Below are 23,107 nucleotides of genomic sequence, written 5' to 3' on the forward strand. Positions count from 1 at the left end.
CTGTATGGTCATTATGTGTAAAGTCTATATAAGAGGTTCTCTGTGATTCATTTATACACAATGTAATGCAGCAAGTGAGACAATGAGGGAAAAGAGAGAAAACACGAGTGATTAGGCTTTCTGTCAAGAAAGGTTTCATGAGAAGTGTTATCTTGTAATACCCATATCTATACTTGAATGATTTCTACAATAATGAAAAGCTCATAGATGTTCTTGCCATGGATGTAGATCATTAGGATCGAACCACGTAATTCTCTTATGTATTTTTCTATTGTTTTCAATTGTTTAAGTTTTTTGTGGAGTTCTTGGCAATCTTGGCAAGTCAGTTCAATTCTGCGGACCAACTAAGGTGATAGAATTGTAACAAAAAGAGAGCATGAAGCTCTTGGAAAAGTAAGACGCAAAGGCAAAACAAGATCTTGCAAATGGATGTGGTGGATATGGATGCAAATCTAAACTATGGAAGTCTTGTAGAATTTGTGGATAAAAAACAAAGAGAAAAACATATAAATTATTAAATAGAACATGTTTAGCAATAGAGAGGGCAAATAAATTGGTAGAAATAGAGAATGAAAGAATCTAGAAGCAAAAAGCCACCCCTTTTTGGGTAGGGGAGGATGAAAGAAGCATAAATGGTTCATGTTTCGTTGACAGTGGCCGGTTTATGGTTGATAGGGGCGTCTCAAAGACAAGGTGACTAAGGGTCCGTTTGGGAACACAACTGTTTTTAGATATTTTCAAATTATTTTGATACTATTCACAAACTATTTCATTATTATTAATAGATATTTTGATATATTTTTAATATTCAAAGAGTCCTAAGGCGCTTGCCTAAGGCCCCTACTCCATAAGCCCCACAAAAAATGACCCTAAGGGATGTTTGGTAATATTTTTCATCTCATTTTTTTCCCAAACATCAATCAAACACAAACATTTTTCAAACAATTGTAAGGGAGTTTTTCTCCATTTTGACCCATACAACAAGTCCACGAAGGACTACAGGGGAAGCAAGTCAGAGAGTTTGGCCAAGCCCAGCCAAGCCCAACAATCCTCCACTAAGAAGAGTCAGTGGGCCCCCTGCAGAGTACTCGGCTTATGAGCAAAACCCACCCCGTAGCAACTCATGCATGGGGAAAGCGGACAGTAAGGGCAGATGAGACTCGCCGTCCTGACACCTCTTTGATGACATCCTACCTCAAGAATCTGAGCAGGCAGGTGGGCGGAAAATACAAGGAACCTTTGATCTCCTGACAACAGGTAGAGAGGGGCTTAATAGGGAGCGTCCGTAGGGAAAGTGAATCAGGGAGCCACACTGCATTAATGACACCACTCCCCAGACTCTACGCCTCATTAATGACGCCGCCCCAAAAGCCACGCCGCATTAAAAGATTCTAACAGAACGAACAGTGGAAAGGACATAGGCTCCTCAAGCCAGATACGAGCTGCCCCACCAGAAACTTAGTATAAAAGTCGATCCACATGTATGAAGAACTCTATTTGATTTCTCTAAGTTTAGGCACAAACTACTAAGAATATATACTAACTTTAGCATCGAAGACTCCCCGGCCACTACCAAGGCCCCTCCATTCTCTGTGTTTGCTTAAAGTGTGCAGATGACAAGCTCGAAAACCTGAGTTGTTGGAACCCAGCCCAAAGGTGCACAAAACACGACGTTAACACTAATTATTACAACTCTCCAAAACTTTCAAACAAAATACAAAACAATTCAACTTTTTTAAATCTCAAAACAAATATAATATTAAAAAATTATATTCTAACAACATTTTAATTTTATAATATTTTTATTGAATTTTTTCTCTCTATTTTTCCAAAACCCCATAAAATATCATAACTCAAATTATTTTACTGCTATTCATAAATCATTTCACTACTATTCACAGATTTTTTATCTTATCTTATTCTCCAAACATCCACATTCGGATGAGCAAATTTGCCCCTAAATTTTCACCAAAAATCATATTTTCCTAATTTTTTTCCTACATTTTACCCATCTTTCCAAAATCTATTACATCTCACTCCCTATTCTTTCTCTATTATATTAAAATAATATTTTTTATTATTTTTTTCTCTCACTTTCCTTTACAATCTCAACTGCTAATTATTTTATCTTTTTCCTTCTATTTTGAACTGTTACTCTCTAGCGAAAATTTAAAAAAAAAAATTTAAATTTCTTTTTTGTGGATATGAAAATATTTTCAAAATTATTATCGTTTTAAAAATAATATAACTTTTTGTCAAAATCCTCATTTTCCAACAATAATATTTGCAACGGTTAAATTTTAAAAATTAGTAGGGAATTGAAATATATAGTTAAATTCGGAATAAAAAAATCTAAAGATATGTAATTATTAGGGAATCGAAATAGTATATAGCAATATGGAAACATGTGTTTGTTAATAAAAATTAGATAAACTTTTAGTAAAAATGACTATATTTAATATTATTGAAAGATATAAAAATATAATTTGCCTCACATTAACGAAAATAAGAAAATTTCCTTTATATGATATTGTTTCTAGTTTTGAAAAAAGAGTAGGAATGACAAATATATCTAAATATATTATTAAACTTGAAATAAAAAAATCAAAAAAATGATTTAGGCTGCATATAGTTGCTTCCTAAATTTGGAGAGTAACGGTAACAACCATAAAATCAAAAGTTAGTTTGGGGAGTAAGATGAAACCCATTTGCCTCTCTACGGCCCCTCGGGATCCTCCCTAAGCATCACATGTCCCTGAGTTCTCTTAGGTATTTGAATTATTTTGAACTCGTCGCTCTAGTCGAGTAAAAGCACCTCTTGCTAGGGATGAGCACCGACAGTTTCGGAGTCGGAGGGTCCAACCTCCGACTCCGACTCCGACTTTGTCGGAGGTCGAATCCGACCTCCGACTCCGACTCCGACATGTAGAGAATCCGACTCCGATCCGACTTCGATTTGTCGGATCGGAGTCGGATCGGAGTCGGATTTTTTGACTTTTTTTTTTAAATTTCTTTTGAACTTCATATTTGACCCACTTTAAAAAAAAATTGTGGTCTTTCAAATTTCAATTTTCTCAAAATTACAATCCAAACTTATTAAACTTTTGATTATAATAAAAAATACAACTAAATAAAACAAGTAACATACTAACATACATTCAAAAAATAAAAAGAAAGTCATATTTTTACATGTACTCCCATCGTCCATGATTCCATATCCACATCCAACTAATCACTACAATAAACAAAGGCACTGTATACGAAATGAAGATTAAAAAAAAGTACCGTATAGTTACTATAGTATACTATTATAATTACTATGAATCTATTTTTAATTATATTATATATATGATATATATTATTATATATGAATATTAAAAAAAAAAGGCACCGTATATGAAATGAAGATTCAAAATATAGTATTACTATTTTATATATAATATAGTATTAATATATTATACTATTAGTCTATTACTATATCTTATAGTATAATTACTAATACTATAGTATCGTACTATTAGTATGTTAGTGATTTAATATTATATATATTAAATCTCTAATCTCTTATACTTGATATATATATTAATATATATAAATATTAGTAATACACTAATAGTATTAGTATATTAATATTAGTATTAGTTATACTAGTAGTGACATTAGTTATACTAATAGTTATATTAGTATTAGTTATTATTAATACTATATATTATACTAATAGTGATATTAATACTATATATAGTTATAATGATTAGTATAACTACATTAGTTTTAGTTATAGTGATTTAACATAACTATATTAGTATAAGTTATAGTGAATCAGTGATTTAGTGTAGGTATAATACTATAAGTTATAACTATAGTCTATAATAGTATTAGTATAAATATTAGTATTAGTTAAAGTGGATTACTAATAGTATTAGTATTAGACCATAAATCTAATTAATATACTAATGTATATTAGTATTACTAATATATTTATCAAAAGGAATATGTTGAGAATTTATTAAGTCAAAAAATATAATTAATACAAGATATTGTTATATAAAATTTATATGAATAATACTTTAGTTATTATTCATTAGTATTATATGTTATTCTAAATTTATAGATTAGTGTTTATCCATTAGTATTACATGTTGATGTTATTATGCATCTTAGTGTTTATAGTATATTATATATACATTAGTATTACATGTTATTATATTTATACATTAGTAATTTAGTGTTACAACTTACATGTAACATGGTAGTAATATTATAAATTTGTAATAGTATGATATTTACATATAGTCATATACTAAACTATTATTATTTATTAGTCAATTTAGTCTATATATTATAGTATAAATATATTATTTAATTAGTATATTATTGAGTTTAACTAACTATATAAGATATAGTTGTATAAAATTTAAATGATTAATTTATAGAAAAACACATATATTTTTTATAAAATATGTATAAAATCGGAGGCGGAGTCGGAGGACCAAGTCGGAGGCGGAGGCAGATTGTCGGAGGCGGATCGGAGCGGAGTCAGAGTCGGTTCTTCAATGACTCCGACTCCGACTCCGACTCCGACTTCCAATAGGGAAAAAACTCCGACTCCGACTCCGACTCTGACTTGTCGGAGTCGGAGCGGAGTCGGAGCGAAGTCGGATTCGGAGTTGGATTGTCAGAATTTTGCTCAGCCCTACCTCTTGCACGCGCGCGCACACTCTTGTCTCTCTCTCTCTCTCTGTACTGTGAGGGTCTTGCTTCAACTTTTGTCAAATGAGTTCATTTCAAAAAATTACATTGTCAATTTGTAGCCTAGGCAAACAGGGTGGAGCGTTTTAGCTCCCATGATATATAATAGCCAGGAAACATCAAAACATGGGCTTGATTCTCTTTGGTTTTGTCATGTTGTCTTCCACTTGTGAATAAAACGACAACCCAGATCCAACTTCGAAATTTGCCTAAATGGGTTCAAAATTGATTGAAAAATATGGGTTCGTAGCGATGCTCTATGGTTTGATGGATTGAGACAATTTCTTAAAAAGCTCAAGCACTCCAATGGATTAAAATTGGTTGTCTGCTGTAAAAAGAATATCATTATTCGTGAAGAATTGAGAGAAATCTTGCTTCCTCCAGTTTGCGATCTCAAGCTTGAAATTGTCAAACCATCAACGTGCTTTGAAGATCTATTAGATCAGTTGTTGAGAACATGGCACCCAGAGATCCTATCAATAGTGTCACCTTCCAACAACAAGAAAGAGGCGGGAGAGTAGGCGTCGGGTGGGGGGAAGGGAGGGTGAGAGAGAGGGGGAAGATGTTGTGAATTTTTTTTCTCATGCATGCATGTGTAGAATGGAGTTTCCTACACCTCTTATGTGGCAGTGCGTCATTGGCGGGTGTAAAAATGGGATAGGCATTCGACCGGCCTGTAACTTCTCTCCTTTTTTTTTTTTTTTTTTTTTTTTTTTTTTATATATATATAAAAATTTTGAATAATGTTACACATAGTCCATTTTATCATAATTATCTAATCATTTTATGATGTAGTATTAATTGATTGAAGATTATTTAGTATGTTTTACTTGTGAGTCCATCATTTAATATCAAATCAATAAATCTTGAGAGAATGATAATAAAAAAGATGATAAATAGATTTATTTATAAATTTAAGTGTTTGAAAATTCAAATATTGATTTTGTTGGTGATATTTATTTTGAGTAATGTTACATACAGTTGTAAAGTGTGTAATCGTTATGTAGTCATTTTAAAAAAGAGTGGAGTCTACTATCAAAAAATTAATTTCTTTACATGTGGATTTCGTATTTATTGACTTTTTTCAAAGTAATTACATGACACTTTCATACTCACGGTTGCAACTATCATTTCTAATTTATTTTAGGGTAGTGATAGAGTTACTACTATTTTACTATTCATCTACTACTTATAAAGTATTTATTTTTTTAACATTTTCTTTTAAATATTTTTTTAACATCCTTAATCATTAAAAAAAATTAAAAAAATATATAATTTTACTAATAGTCAATTCTTTAATCATTAAGTAAAATAAAAAATTAAAAAAAATCAAATATAAAAGAATAGTAAATGAGTAGTGTGAGAGTAGTAATCTTATCATTTTCTTTTATTTTATACAGTTTTTTTGGGTTCATTATCAAACTCCCGGCCCGTTTTTAACTTAGCCTGGCCGAGTATATAAAACATAGAAGGGCCCAAAACGCTAAGACAATTTCCTGAAACAATAACCTCCATATCAAGCCAAAACCCTAGTCCCATTTGTTCTGTACCATCACTCCAGCTCTCGAGCTCCCAGACGCGGCCGCCATCTCTGCTCTCAGGTAAACCTATCTCACACAACCGTTAAACAGCTAGTCTGACTCTCTCTCTGATTTTGATTTGACCCCTTGTAAGATGAATCCTATAAGAATTGCTTGATTACTTCGATGCGTACCGTATTTATCAGCTTCATGGTAGAGCTTGATTCGCTCCACAACAATATTATAGACAAAGAATACCGCTGCTTTTCTTTTGGCTTTGATATTTTGTATCAATTGACTGATTAATGTGCGAGTAACAACTACCATTGATGGAGATGTTTTCTTTTACGGTTTGGTTTTCATTCGACGGGTTTGTTACTTGATCCCGGTAACATTTCGTCGTAGTCTTTGTATGCCGATCGCGAGAATACCCACCTATTCATTTGTAACGTAATAGCAAGTGTTAGTTTTGTTAATGATTGGATGTTTGCTGTAACCGTTTTGACCAGTTTGAATTCGGGAGGATGGTAAGAGTTAGCGTGTTGAATGATGCTCTGAAGAGCATGTACAATGCAGAGAAGAGGGGAAAGCGACAGGTCATGATCAGGCCGTCCTCGAAAGTGATCATCAAGTTTCTTCTAGTCATGCAGAAGCATGGTTTGTCCGCTTGCACGAATTTATCCCCTCATCCCCCTTCGCTTGTGCACAATGATTTATAATGTTTTTAATCGTTCTGGGTTTTTACAGGCTATATTGGGGAGTTTGAGTATGTTGATGATCACAGATCTGGCAAGATTGTGGTTGAATTAAATGGAAGGCTGAACAAGTGTGGGGTTATAAGTCCACGCTTTGATGTCGGTGTCAAAGAGATTGAGGGCTGGACTGCCAGGCTGCTTCCTTCAAGACAGGTTAGCCTTAGAATTTCTGTATCTGATTGATTTATTTTTTGTATGACTTGGTTTGAACTAAAAGACTTATCATTAACATGATGGTTTGCTATCTGTGATTAAGGAGAATTACACACCAGAAATCATGGAAAATGAGTTTGGATGAAAGAGATGAAAACCAAACATAAGATCATACTTTTGGCATCTACATTTTGTGGCATGATTTTGCAGATGTTTGTTGCAAAATTGAAAACTTATTGTAAATACATGGATTACCTAGGGACTGTATGCGCAATAATAGTAGATTGATAGCTATTGTGCAAGAAATTAGAAGTTTTGAGAGCTCTGATAAAGTGATATGGAGTCATAAACGAGGGACCCCCTCTCTCTTATGGCATGAGTTTGTGTGGGGTTGGACAAGGGAAGTGATTTTGGGCGGATGTTTGATTTGCCGAGAACATGTGATGATGAGACCGTTTAGATAAAATGATGGATCATTATACTATACTTAGCCTATATATGATGGGATGTGATATTGTTCGTACTAGATGAACTCATTAAATTCTGATTTGTTTTTAAGCAAGTGTCATTTTTTGGGAAGTAATTATGTGTTTGCTCATATATGCTATGACTTTTGCAGTTTGGGTATATTGTACTGACCACTTCTGCGGGAATCATGGATCATGAAGAAGCAAGGAGAAAGAATGTTGGTGGCAAAGTACTTGGGTTCTTTTATTAAACGGAGTATTAAAGATCCATTTTGAAATTTTGGATTATTGGCTGAGCGGTATCTTTAATTTCGTGGAAAATAGAAAGTAACTTAAAAACAACATGATTTCTTCCAAATTATCATTTCAGTTTTGTACTTGCATTTTTTTATTTTGGTTTAATGTGATGTTGCTGCAAGTTTGATATGTTTAGTTGATGGAACTGATAGTTCTGTCTTATTGTTTTTGTCACACCGCCGAGTACTTTTACTCAATACTTTTCTGTCCCTTAGTATCATAAATTTATGATGTTGCATTTAGTTTCAAATTGAAAAAATCAGTGATGGTTGATGAGAAACTTTCTGTATGCTCCAAGCAGTGTATCTAGTCTTTATTGATGATCTCCTGACGGTTTAAAAAAAAAAAAAAAAAAAAAGTCTAGTCTTTATTGATGGAGTAGTTTTCGGCGTTTGAGAGGTGGAAGATTTTAGTTGCCAATATAAGTTTAAAGCTTTCAGTTTGATCGTGCCCTTGATCACTGAATAGGGTTGAGAAACTATCTCATCTCGTATATGCTTTGGTGACAAATTGTTATCTGCATGAATGCAAAATCTCATTTGGTTACCAATTATAATTGAGAAGTGCTAGATCTGTTAAAGATTTTATAAAAGTAAATTGCTTGATGTTATATATTAGATTGTAAAGTCCCTTTGGTATGGTAGATTTCATGTCTCGTATCAAGTCAGGATCTAGCATTTTCATTATAATTTCCTCTAGTCATATATGTGGGACATAACAGTTTGCCTTCCCAACCTGTCATTTTCTATTTTAAAAAAAAATTACAACTCAAAATCTTTATAATTTCCTCATTTGCAAATAAAATGAGTTAAGATAAAAGTTTAAAGTTGAATAAAATATTATTATAATATATAATTTTTTTTTGTTTTTGAATTTGAAAAAGTTCAATTGTTTATTGTATTTTGTGTGAGAATCTGAAAAAATTGTAATGATTAGATGAGATGAGATGAAAATAATTGTGAAAATAAATGAGACCTTAGTATAATCTTGTCGAAAAGATGGTACACAAATTAGGATTAATGGTGCAAATTGAAAAAGGTGTGAGTTTGAGGTGCAAAATATATTTACATATAATAGTCTTAAATATATACATGATGCCATTGTATTTTTATCCATTGGTACAGTCTTGTCGGCAGGTAAATGCATCAGGGTCTCATTATTTTATCACAGGTCCTTTTCAACTCTCTTCACTCTTAGACTCTTTTGAATGATCTGGGTTTTAAGTTGAATCCTTACCGACGTTATGTTTTTTCTTTCACCTTTTGCTAAAGAGTAGTGCTGTAGTTACAAAGAGATTATCTAAAAATAATCTTATAAACTGATGTAGTTTCACATGATTTGTCAAATCTGTATTATAATAACTTTATAATCTGATAGATCACATAAAATTACATTAGTTTCTAAGATTATTTTTCTATAATGTGGTTAAAGTATTTCTCTTTGCTAAAAGCCTGTGCTCTCTTATCCAATCTCTAACTTCCCCTAGATTTATTTTTCAGAGTTTTAGTAGCAAAGTGCTCAAATATTGTACTAACTCCTCGCCCTTAAAGTGGAAGAAGTCATCGTGCGTCGACCAGAACTTTTGCTACTTTCGGCAGCATTGCTCCAAGCTTGGTTTGGGTCTTGGTCTTCATAGAAAGGAGGGCTAGCTGCCGAGCAACTGATTTACATATGCCTTACCTTGCGTTTTCCTTGGATTTCTTTTCAGCATTAAGAACATCGTAATTACATTCCTTTTATGAAAAGCAAAAGAGATAAATATATACATACTACTTATTTTATTTGTCATTTAAAATGTGTTACATCAACCCACGAAAAGTATAATTTTTCAGAAATAGAAAAAGCATGACTGAACAAGCAATAGTTGAAAAACAATCATTTTAATATAATTGAGAGATGACTTTGAAATTGAATATTTTAAAAATAGAAATGTATTTTGTTATCATATTAAGATTAAAAATCTCATTATTGTCATCTTATGCGTCAACTTATATTGATTCGTTCTCATGTCTCAATCACCTGTTCACGCACTAAAATATCTCTATCGAGATAAACAATACTGATTCACTGCGTTTGAATTGGCAGACAGAGACAATTGACTGCAGTGGAGCAAACATGAAAAGACTTATTGGAGTCATTATAGACAAAGAGTAACGATAGATGTACAACCCTTTTTACAACTTTTTATATAACCATGTTTTAAAATGAAGATATTTATGTAAAGTGATGTTACTTTTATAAGTTAGTTTATAAAAATACTCATAATTTAAAATATAGTTGTATAAAAAATTATAAAAAATGTTGTATGTTTATCATTTTTCATATCCCGCACTATCGATGTGGGAGAGAGAGCCACCATCGATATGTGGTTGGGTGTGGACTGTACCGTTTTGTGCAGACCATGTAGTTTTGTGGTGGTCGACCTGAGTTACTCTAGATCATTGTTTCCTTTGTCTATAGGATCATTTCTTCAAAGATTTTAAGTGACCTTTCGGTTTTGGATTAGTTTCATTGTGGTGGTAGATAATGATTTTGATTAGCATTTTCTTCTAGTAATTGAACAAGAACATGATATTTCCTATAAGAGATAATATATATCAATATATATATATATATAGATCGAGCGAACCAAGTCGCCATGGAACATTAAACTTACAAGATCATATATAGCCAACTCCCAACAAACAAAGAACACAAACAACATAACTCAGGAGCTAATTAACAAACAAAGAACACAAACAACATAACTCAGGAGCTAATTAACCCTAGTACCAGTAATTAATTATAGTCTTTTGAATTAGATAAAATGTTTCTCACAAAAGCAGCTTGACATTAGACGAAGCTTAATTACTTGGAGCCACAAATGATCTCTCATTGATCTAGAGATGCACTGCCAAAGGGTCCTTAGTTGCCCAAACTTGATCAAACATGTCCCACAAACTTCAACGGCAACGATTCATCTTCCCATAATCGTCTTCTTCTTCTTCTTCCTCCTCCTCCTTGCTTCATTGTTGCTGCTGCCGTTGATGGTCTCGCCGCCACATGTCCTTGACGCCATGTACGTACGTAGGAGGAACTGCAATGGACACGTAGCTAGCTAGATGAAGGCCATGGATGATGTTCTCACAAAGAGGGTGAGTGCAGAGGAGTTTTCTGAGCTTTAAAGGGAGTATTTGTGTTTTGTGTGGGGAGAGGATCTTCTTAGCATATGCTTGGAGCATTCACTTTCTGGCCCATTCTTTTCCTTCTACTTTTCGATTACAATTATAATGGGTACGTGGATGTAACTAAACTATTGTCGTTTCAGTGATGCTTTCGTTAGGTATGTTAAATGTTAATTATGCTGGAATTAGGAATCACTACTCTACTATAATAAGTAACTATCTACTTGAAAATAGTAATTTTTGTTATTTTTCCGTTAAATCCTATTTTACCAAAAGACCCTTAAAACTCTTGATTATTTAACGTGTAGCTTTCTTATATAATTTAATGAAGGATTATGTTTTACCAAAAGGTCCTTAAGATCCTTGACCATTTGATGTGTAGCTTCATTGTAGAATTTAATGAAAAATCATGTTTTACTAAAAGACCCTCAATAGTCCCACGGCACATATGAATTGACGTTTTTTTTCATGTCCTTTTTGTTCTGACAGTGTACTCATTTTCCTTTCTTTTCGTTTCAATTTTTTTAAATAAAAAATTAATAATATTTTATTATTATGTAGAGAGTAAATAGATAATCTAATATGAATGCAAACTAATGCTCATACTTTGCCGAAGTTAAATTTTTTTTTAATCTTATTTTTTGTCTTTCTTTAATCTTGTATTTTTTTTCCTGACAAATAAGTTACTGACTTTTTCACTTTTTTTATTTATTTAAATCATAATGTCAGGTGCACCTTGGGGCTAACACACCACGGGTTGTTCCCTAGTGTGTATATATATATATATATATATATTTATATATATAAATATTTATGATGACTAATTTACAACGAGAATTGACTTATTTTAGTAGAAAATTGTCATTTTCGTAGCAAATAACTGACAATAAATAAGTATTTTTCTTTGATAGAAGGGAACAATTGAATTTTAGGCTCTGTTTGGATTGCAAGATAGTCTTATTTCATCTCATCGCATCTCATCTTAACATCCAAACACTACAAACACAAACACTTTCAATTTCAAATCTTCAACCTTTTCATTTAATCATTACAACTTTTCTAAATTTTCAAACAAAACATAAAAAATAATTCAATTTTTTTCAATTCCCAAAACAAAAATAATTTTAAAAATTTACATTATAAAAATATTTTAACTTTATAATATTTTTATTCATCTTTTTCTCTCTCATTTCTCAAAACCACTTATAACATCTTAACTCAAACTATTTAATTACTATTCATAAACTATTTTACTACTATATAGAAATTTCTCATCTCATCTCAACATCCAAATGAGGCCTCTGTGTGTGTTAATATATATATATATATATATATATATATATATATATATATATTGTACAAATTACTTGAGTTTTGTATAAATGCTAATGACTTTGATATTTTCTCTTGTTAAAGAAAGAGTTTTTTAAATTCAATCTTTTTATGAATATGAGATTTGAGGATATGTAAGAGATTCATTAATATGAAAAATAATGTATAACTACGAAGAATTTTTAACTTTTTTTAGGGCATGAATTTCATACATTAATGAATTAGAACTTTGATAATAACTCAGTGTCAAGAGTTTGAAATTAATTAATCCAAAACATAGAATCACCTTACATATAGTTTAATGCAGCTCGTAATTATCGTGTATATATGAAAAAAAACGAAATCTCTAATATCTTCATAAAAAGAGTTTATGAAATTTTAAAATTATTGAAAAATGATAAATATATTAGACACATTCTCAAAATATTTTGATCATAGAGTAATGTTATACACGACATCTCATCTCATTATCATTTCACTGTACAAAATGTGATTTTTTTTTTTTATCATCTTTAGATCAACTTTTATTTTTTTTTAAAAAAAAATTTAAAGACTTATAGGTAGTACCACCTCATCATAGTGAAATGAGAGCGTTGTGTTATTCCAATATTATGTATTTTTTTTTTATTTCTCATTTTTTTTGGCATAAGATTGGCGTTTGCTTACCGATTCGAAAAAAATAATTTAGAAGATGTTGTAAATAAAGTAAATAACCTTTAGGATGAAGTGAAGTGAGCTAGAAAAAATTGTGGAAGATTAAACTTCAGGACAAACTCAAATTTTTTCTCTGGAGGGTAGTCATAATATTCTTCTAATCAGGAAAAATTTAGAGAAAATTATCAATTTAGAAAATGACCAAATTCTTTGTCTTCTGTGCAAGGAAGAAGCTGAAAATATTGAACACTTATTTCTCAAATGCATATACACTAGAATTCTATGGAAGAGCTTACCATGGCCTCTGGACATGGCATCTCTAGCAACCCAATCCATTATAGATTGGATTGCAATCATCATAAATCCATCCCTTGGTTTAGACTTCCCTACAAAAGAGCATCACAAATTCCAAATTTTTACCATATTTGCAATGGACAATTTATGATTTTTTAAAAACAAGGCAGTGCATGACCAAGAAAATCCCCTCCCCCCCCCCCCCCCCCCATGTTTTTTTCTAACCTACAAAAATCATACATTGAACATATAAAAACATAGACAGAAATCTCAAAAAAGTTCAGCAGTCTACCACCTAAAGGGTTTCATCTTTTGTCTTTTGATGAGGTAGTTAGGAAAGAGAATAGTACTCTTGTTGCAATATACAGATTTGACTCGAGAAGTGTAGTAATGGTGAAAACAAATTTCATACAAAGCATCAATCCGAACATAGGGGAGGCAACTGCTGCCTTGATGATCATAGAAGAAGCTGACAGATTATACTTAAAGAAAATCATAGTTCAAGGTGACTCAAATCTGATTGTTCAAGCCATAAACAATAAAAAACAAGTCTCAAATTGGACTATACAAAGCACCATCAGAAATATCAAGCACCTTCTTGACAATTTCAAAGTATGAAAAGTTTTAAAAAAATATCGAGAGAAAAATCGATGCACGCATAATTTGGTGCAATATGCGGCTTTAATGCAGGCTAATGGAAACATCTCTCTAGTTTTAATTCCTCCCTACATGTTAGATTTTTATAGTGGAAAAGATACACCCAAAAGTATATATTTCCGTAAATAAAGAGCACGGAGTGATGTATTTTGTTTTAGATATATATATATATATATATGTATACATATATATATAGTTAAAGCTTGTTAAAAAAGTAAATAAATAAAGTGAATAACCAGTTTTAAAATAAACCCATACTAAGGTCCAATCACCTTATTCTGAATTAAGCTCCGATAGCACTCAAGCCCATTAGTCTGACACCTCACTGCCAAAAGTGTGACGTCATGCTCAATACTCTAATTTTAAAATTACACTTTTTATTCAAATACTAATTAGGACATAAAAAAAAAAAAAAACGTATATGGCCTCTTAAAGACAAAATGCTCAACTTTTGTTTGCCATTGGTGGGGTTGTGATCATCTTACGTACGTCCATTTAAACTTGCGTTGAGAAAGTACCTGCGGCTTAGAAATTTCTCTCTATGGATATAAATTACTATTATCATCAAGTCTAAATTGATAATGTTTATCCTTTCGTCGAGAACTAAATTTTAAAAAAGAAAATCCACAAAAAATTATAGAGGAAAAGTCACTAAGTAGAGTGCTATTCAAAGTTTTAAAAATCGTGCCGTACTAGCCAGTACGGTTGTCGATTTTTATCTTGTCGGAGTACTAATCGATATGGAGGAGATATATACTTCATACCGGATTAAATATCGGTCATTTCGACGTGTTTCAATCAATATTACCTGATTTTCAATGTGTACTGGCTAGTTTTTCAGTGTATGGTCCAAAATTTTATATTTTTAGTATATTCTCGTAATCTTTACTCAAATTTTTAAATTATTTTCTTAACTTTTTTTAATATCTTTTTCTCGAGAACTGAAAATTCAATCCATACTCTCTTTTCTTAATGAAGATGAGTGATTACTTTTTTTAATAGTTAGATTGAAAACTTAGAAGTATTATTGAGTTTTATAAATATACGTTTTAATTTTTTAAGACTTGCATTGATGTTATTTTGAAATATAATTTATACATATATAATTAATTTATCTATATATAGACTATCCCGAAATGATATCGGTATCGAAATATTTCATTCTAGTGCCTTAACCGAAACGGTCACCAAAATAATATTCAAAACTTTGGTGCTACCTCGACCCCTTGTGAGCGGGTATCCCTATTTGGATGTTGCCCACTGCCCATGGCAAGGCGTAGAGAGAGAGAGAGACTCTTAGTCGGGTTTGGATACAAAAATACCCCAGTTCATCTCAGTTAATCTCATTTAATCATTATAATTTTTTTAAATTTCTACACAAAATATAATAAATAATTCGATTTTTCAAATCTCATAATAATAATAATATTTAAAAATAATATTCTAATAATATTTTATTCAACTTTTAACTTTTATTTCATCATAACTCATTATCCAAACCTCTCATAGCTTCTCATGTAATGCAATATTATTAAAATTATTTACATAAATACTAATTTTTAGTGGCATACTGTCTTATTATATGAACAGAAGGAACATATATCCGTAGTTTAAGTTATAAATATGATAATTACTGATCAGCACGCGGGTATGCTACAAAACTGCTGCTTTTTTCCTCTTTATTTTGTTGGGACAAATCAATGTGGTAATAATGGACTTGATGATGGTCTTGGAGACACGTTTACTCCAAGAGCTAATGAGTTAAATTTAGAAAAAATGTGGTTTTTTTTTTTTTTAAGTCCTCTCTTTGTTCTCTTTTCATCTTAAAAAGAGATTATTGATTATCGAAAAAGTAATGATATTTATCATCTTAATTTTTATCATTTTTTTATCATTTTATGATGTATCATTAGATAATTAAAAATTATTTATTATATTTTATTTATAAATTTATCATCTAATATCACATTATAGAATAATAAAAAGATGATAAAAGTTAAGATGGTAAATAAATTTTTTCATATCAAAAACTTATCACAAAGTTGCCATGCTTCCTCCACTCAGCAACGATAATGATGGATCAGAGAGACAAAGGCCCACAATCAGCATTCCGTCAAAGGATAGAATGATACCCTTAGCCTCCATCCTGCCTAGCATGTTTCTCGTTCGGGTAACGTTAAATACAATTTTTACTCGTCATAAAATTAACTTGAAATTTCTTTTATTTACGTGATAAGATATAAACTCGTTTTTGCCAAAAAGTGGATTACACTCAGAAAAAAGAAGAGTTTTCATATTTTTTTTATGATAGGATCTACTTTTTTATAAAAAAATATATACGAGACTTGTATATTTAAGACTTATATATATCATTATTCTATCAGAATAAGATCCTCTGCTTAGGTATTAGATCGAACTCCATAAAAAGATTATTGCATTTGGTTTTAGGTGTTCTTCTCTTGGAGATGAATTTGTCAATCTTTTAGCATTTATTTCAAACTTCGAAGCTAAAAGGAAAGGATCAATAAAGAAAGTCCCACAATGTACACCCTGTCCATGCAGTGTATTAAGCTGTTTTTGTTGTTTTTTCTTGGTGTCTTCAATTCCTTTTTCATATTTTTTACACACTTTACTTATATGATTGAGTAAAATAATTATTTTATATTAAAAAAAAGTAACGCAGTCAATCACAATAATAAAATACATAAAGGACTGTAAAAAAAAGTTTTTCGTGAAACACATAAAGCAACATAAACTGGCCGGTTTCAAACTGACTTGGTGTACCTCAGACCACGTCCAAGTAGTTTTGCCCCAGTCTCTGGCCAACCTGGTCGAGTTGTCCCAGTCTTTGAAATTGGTTTCCAGAAACATTTTCCCAATCTCAACTTGAGGTATCAAGTCGTGTGTACGACGAATATATGACCCTGTCTCAACATTTTTAATTACACGGATCGGATGATATTATCCATTTAAATAACGGGTGATTGATGATGATACGAATTGATGTTTTATAAACAAAACATGTTAGGTTGATTCAAGCACCACCACTCATTCATTTTGTTACATATAAATCGATGTGTTAACACATCACTTGTCGTGAAATTCATTTAACTTAAAAAAAAATCAAAACACTGATAATTTCTTAAAACTCTTATCTTGATCGCTTAGACATCAGCAAATTGCAAAAAAATGGGCTTATAAACATATATATATATATATATATATTTAAATATTGGCCTAAATATTTAATATAACCTAATTAACAGTTTTTTATATTTTAAAGCATAAATTATTAATGAAAATATATTTTAGAAGCATACATCTTCACAATGATTTTATGACAAAATCTATGTGATAAGCAATTTCCATAATATAATTAATAAATGTAATCCAAATTCTTATTGTATATATATATATATATATATATATATATATATATATCCAACCAAAAAAAAAAAAAAAAGATATCAAGTGACTGATTTAATTTCTTTTCTTTTTTATTATTTCCTTTATACACTTTCATGGTGTGAGAGTCAGTTTTATGTGGTCTCTTCCTTCACGGGTTTCTCACGACATTCTCCCAAACACATGCTTCCTTAATTTATGTGTTCTCACATAAATTCTATTACTTACAAACTGTTGTATAAATATACTGCTTATTGCAATACTAGAAGAATCATATCAAAGTTCAATACATAAATACATCTTTATATTAGTTAATGCAGCAGATTTTCATACCAATGATCTGTTTGTTTGATGTGTTAATAAGCAGATTTTACAAATCAATTTTTTTTTGATATCTTATATGTTTTTTTATCTACATTTTAATATAGAACTCAAAAATTTTAAAGTATAGATAAATGATATTTGCAATTTTGAAATGTACAAATCCTACGTACTCTATTTGAAAAAAGTGGATAAATATAGAATCTGCATGAAAAATCAATTTTTTAATAGTAAACTCTCATTTTTTTAAAAAAAATTCATAAAATTTACATATCCTAAAATTGTATCTAGCTTTATTTTTCTCAGGGTCTGTTTGGAACTTGGACTGAATTTCTCTTTAATTTTAAACTGAGTCTAACATCTAAATACCTAACTCTCAAATTACTAAACTAATTTCAACTCAAAACCTTTTTACACGTGAGATCCATAATATTTTTTAAATCAATATTTATTTACACGCAAAATCTATAACTTTTTAAACTTTCTATAAATATATCTAAACTCATTTTAATATCTGAACACATTACGATATCTTATAAAATTTATCCTACTATCTTAATTTATTATTATTTATAAAAAATTCAACTAATGAAAATGGTGACTCAATTTATTTGCAAACAATGAAAATTGATTGACTGATTAAAAAATAAAGTTAAGATGGTTGTGATTGCATGGGAACCAAACAAGACTTTTCTATGCAGCCTATTGTCATATGACAGTTGTAACTTAACGCTTTGACAAAGCGGGGTACCAATTGGGCGATGATTGGGATGCCAGCACATACACCCAAGCTCCGATCTTTTACATGCGTCCCCCCACCTGATATTTTTTAGCACATCTACAACGCCACTTGACCATTGACACCTGAATAAAAGTAGAAAAAACTCTCTGTTAACACGTGGCAGGATTTAATTAGTTGAAATCCAGTTTATTGAAGGCAAGTATTAACGTGCGCAAGAGCAGAAGTGCGGCAAAAGGGATGAACAGGTGCGCATTTTAGCGAACCTCACCATAGCCTGAGCAGCTCTTATAATAGCCAAAACACAACGAAAATTACCTCAAAACTCTCTCTCTCTCTCTCTCAAATCTTTTTGCTCTATCACTTCGGACCTCTCCGGGATCACTCTCTCCCACTTTATATCGCTAAAGCTCTCTCAATTCGTTTCCGATCTGGTATTTCTTCTTTCTGATTTTGATGCTTTTTTCTCTTTCTCATCGGATTTTCTATGCATTCGACTTAGAATTTTGGTTTTTAAAATCCTTTTTTGTTTGCTTTCAGAGGGTAAATTGCTGGCTGGGATTTGTATTTCATATTAAAAATAAACTAATAATTCAATGGCTGCTCCACCGGCAAGGGCTCGGGCCGATTACGATTACCTCATAAAGCTCCTATTGATCGGCGACAGTGGTACGTTTATTGGAGCCTGTTTCCTTTGTTTTCCCTCTTATTTTTAACGAGAAGTAAACAAAACATTATGTGCCAGGGACATAGATAGTGGTACAGAGTTCGGAAAATTCTAAATTTATTCTGCATTTGAGCTTGCCTGTGCTTTGGTTTGGCTTGATTTGTCGTGCTTATTATTTTTACTTTTTATTTTTGGATTTGAAATTTTTCTTATTGTTGGGGCTTAATGGACATTGTGATGCGGTCTTTGTATAGATCTAATTTGATTCCTGTTTAAACTCGTCCTGACCTGATTTTTGAGCTTTTAGGTGTAAAATATTGAGAGTCTCCATAATGTTTCATCTTGAAAAATAGCCAATGCTGTCGTGTATCCAAGTTTTGATGGATTCTGAGACTTTGTGTTTTGCTATGTTGTTTCAATTAACAAAACCTTGCCCTAGTTACTTGTGATTGGTTGTTATAATTTTTGAACTCCTCTTCTAGCCTTTGATATATACTTAGTTCTGTTTGTTGTTGTTTTTTTTATTGCCCTCTTCTCTGTGTGTGTGTGTGTGTCTGTGGGTGTAGCAATAGAAATTTTGGCACACAGTTACTCATGATATTTGGACAAATAAGTGGTGTTCAATTTCTTGATTGGGTTATACTGCTCAGTTTTCAGTGTGTTTGGAAATACGAATGTTCTTGAGCATATTAAACATATGAATGTATTCGGATATTCTTGTGTTTAATAAGAACTCTTTTCTTTTTATTGAGCATATTAAACGAATGAATGTTGCTACTTAGGGTTGGTCACTCACCTTCAGAGAGGTAGGGTAGCTAGCATTTATGATCATCCTCATCATTCAGATATGATTCGTAGTTGATCATAAGATTGTGCACTCATACGAAAAACTTACATTTCCATGGAGACACTTATGCTATTTAGTTGAGTTGGTGCTGGATCTGCCAATGGGTTTGGCAACTTGTTGATAATACAGCAAAATTCTCATTGGGCTTGCCTCATCAGAGTCTCAGTTTTTATTCCTGTACTTCTGGAGAGCATATCAGTAAAGTTTTAGTTTTTTAGGATTTACCAGTCATAACTAAGGACTACTTTTTGGGCAATGTAAAACTATTGATCTCATTAAGTTAATTTGTAGACTAGTAAATAGTAATGCCTGCACCAAAGCTTTGACCAAGGGAGGTTTGATGATTCTTGTTGTTTCCCTTCATAGGTGTGGGTAAGAGTTGCCTTCTTTTACGCTTCTCAGATGGCTCCTTCACCACTAGTTTCATCACCACCATCGGGTACGTATTCTTGGGATTTTGGAGTTGCACTGCTGCAATAAGTGTTGGGTTCTTGAAAAGTTTTACCAATCTCACTATGTCAGTCTTTTCTACACAGCATTGACTTTAAGATAAGAACCATTGAGCTAGATGGAAAACGAATCAAGCTGCAAATATGGGATACAGCTGGCCAGGAGCGGTTCCGAACAATCACAACCGGTAAACTTCCTTTTTTTCCTGTAAATATCTGTAGACAGGCATTTTATATCAGAAAAACTCAGATAGTATGGTACTTATTAAAAAAAAAAAAAAAAACTTTAGACTTGACTCTGGCCATTACCTTCTGTTGCTCAAATCGTTTAGATGAGCTTGTTTCACTTGCAGTTTGACAAGGGAAACTTAAAGAACATATTTATTGTTTGGGTGATAGACTGGGGTTCCAGGTATAAAGTAGTCACCTCAGATGAGCTAAGCTACTTGCAGAGTTGCAATTATCTTGGGTTTGGCTTCAGAGAAAGCTTCACTTGGCTCGTTTGTTATGAAATGAAGCCCAGTTTAAAGTCTCGTTATAATTACTTCGAAAAACAGGTCTAAACATATTAAAGTTAGCTTACATGCTTGTGAACTGGCTCAATGTAGGCCAGTTATAAGCAATCTACAGGTAAAAAAAGTTGCTCGTAAATACTAATGTCTCATTGTTTTCTAATGTGGAACTCTAGTGATCCCATCGATTTTAACACTGTTTTACTCAATCAAATAATCAAAAGATCGATACCTAAATCCCATACGGTATAAATACCAGAGAGGCTCTCTGTAAACTTGGGCCCACTGATGGGCTTGTCCATTCCTGTTGTTAATATTATAATACAATCAAATCATTGGAGTCCCAGAGTGGCTCACTAACCTCTGGGTCAAATGCAAGGCTTTTCAACTAAGCTCAAGTTAATGCTGTGGAGTTTGTTTCTACTTGAGCCAAGCTATATCATCTTGATGGCCAACCTGAGCTCAGGCGGATTGATTATCTCTTGGGTTGTCCGAATCTCTGAAAAGAGGAACCAAAGAAAATTTCAGAATAAAATCCCTCATTTTCTTTTTTAATTTGAAAATTCTAGATTTTAACAAGCAGCCCCAAGGAACCTTCCAAGGGTTTCCAGTGGTCTCTACCAAGTGACTGTTACATGAAATTTCTAGAATCGTCCCTGTGCTCTATAGTTGGATATCATTAACTTGATTATTTTATCTTAAAACTGGGAGGTCAGTTGATAAATTGTTGTATTTCTGTCTTCTTGTCTTTGGTTTTGTCTTCATTGTTTTGTATTGCCACAATAACTTAGAACACTCTTTTTTCACTATATTACTCTAGTTTTGTTTTCTTATTATTGTATGTTCATTTCCAGCTTACTATCGTGGAGCCATGGGAATTTTACTGGTCTATGATGTGACTGATGAATCATCTTTCAACAGTATGTTTTCCCCCCTGCCCCCACCTGCTCTTTCTGATTTCCTTGCTTGGATTGACAAAACTTCATTTATGGATTTCTACTGCTTTATTAAGACACCTGGCTTCTCACTTTTTTGCAGACATTAGGAACTGGATTCGCAACATCGAACAGCATGCTTCAGATAATGTGAACAAGATACTGGTTGGGAACAAGGCTGACATGGATGAAAGCAAGAGGGTATGTTTCTTTATGTTGGTATTTCTATCGAATTAAATCTAATTTGCTTTAGGCTTAAAAAAGAAAACCTACTACTGCCTAGTTTTGTCCATGCTTTGAGCTCCTTCATTGTGCCTTTTTGGGGACTTCTAATTGTTGACTACTGCACTATCTCTCCCCCTCAGGCATTTGTAGATCAGTGTTCGCACCCAGTCAATATCATTTATTTTTTTATTTTTTGTAGGCTGTGCCTACCTCCAAGGGCCAAGCACTTGCTGACGAGTATGGTATCAAATTCTTCGAGACTGTAAGTAATACCTACTGATTATGGAAGCTGGTTAATCGGTATAGTAAGTACTAAAATATACTGTTCATTGCAGAGCGCAAAGACAAATCTAAATGTGGAGCAAGTTTTCTTTTCAATAGCAAGGGATATAAAGCAAAGGCTTGCAGACACCGACTCTAGGGCTGAGGTACAAAATTCGTATCTTGTCTTAAATAAGAATGAAGAGGTGCAATGATATTATTAGAGATCACCCTCGGGTTTCTGTTTTTGAAAATGTCGGTATGGTTCTTGTCATTGCAGCCTTCGACGATTAAGATCAATCAACCAGACCAGGCAGCTGGAGGCGGCCAAGCTGCCCAAAGATCAGCTTGCTGTGGTTCTTAGGAGCCAATTATTTGATCACACATAATGAAGGCGACACTTCTCTGCAAAAGGGGCAAACAAAAGCAAAAAACTAATTTGTGATAACAATATAATGGGTGCCTGTAATTTTTCTGACTCATTCTTTTTTAACTTGTTTTAGTGTGTGAAGGGTAGTTTCTTATATTTGAGAATTCTATTTTGTTGCCAACTTTGGATTCGTATATTGTGGCAAACAATAGCTTTATTTTCTTTTCTACCCCGTTCCTATCTTCATCATCTTGGGACATGAACAGATTTACTTTAAATGCAATTTCCAATGTAGAATGGTGTCTTTGTTTTCTCCTTTATAAAAATTTGCCAC

At 32.1% G+C, this 23,107-nt stretch overlaps 2 protein-coding genes across 2 annotated transcripts; both read left to right on the forward strand.

Annotated features, from left to right (window-relative positions):
• Positions 1-6,225: 6,225 nt before the first annotated feature.
• On the forward strand, positions 6,226-8,076 carry LOC121240660 (40S ribosomal protein S15a-1). The gene is made up of 4 exons (XM_041138154.1): positions 6,226-6,350; positions 6,779-6,926; positions 7,017-7,177; positions 7,797-8,076. Exons 2-4 carry the CDS (start codon positions 6,794-6,796, stop codon positions 7,893-7,895), a joined length of 393 nt encoding a protein of 130 aa, XP_040994088.1. The 5' UTR covers positions 6,226-6,350; positions 6,779-6,793; the 3' UTR covers positions 7,896-8,076.
• A 10,655-nt stretch (positions 8,077-18,731) lies between these two features.
• Positions 18,732-22,997, forward strand: LOC121240659 (ras-related protein RABE1c). Its single transcript, XM_041138153.1, has 9 exons — positions 18,732-18,941; positions 19,048-19,176; positions 20,388-20,460; positions 20,558-20,658; positions 21,837-21,902; positions 22,021-22,118; positions 22,342-22,404; positions 22,478-22,570; positions 22,684-22,997. The coding sequence occupies exons 2-9, from the start codon at positions 19,104-19,106 to the stop codon at positions 22,765-22,767; spliced, it is 651 nt and encodes a 216-aa protein (XP_040994087.1). The 5' UTR covers positions 18,732-18,941; positions 19,048-19,103; the 3' UTR covers positions 22,768-22,997.
• The last annotated feature ends 110 nt before the right edge of the window (positions 22,998-23,107 follow it).

This window comes from Juglans microcarpa x Juglans regia, chromosome 7S (genome assembly GCF_004785595.1).
Source record: "Juglans microcarpa x Juglans regia isolate MS1-56 chromosome 7S, Jm3101_v1.0, whole genome shotgun sequence".
Lineage (NCBI taxonomy): Eukaryota > Viridiplantae > Streptophyta > Magnoliopsida > Fagales > Juglandaceae > Juglans > Juglans microcarpa x Juglans regia.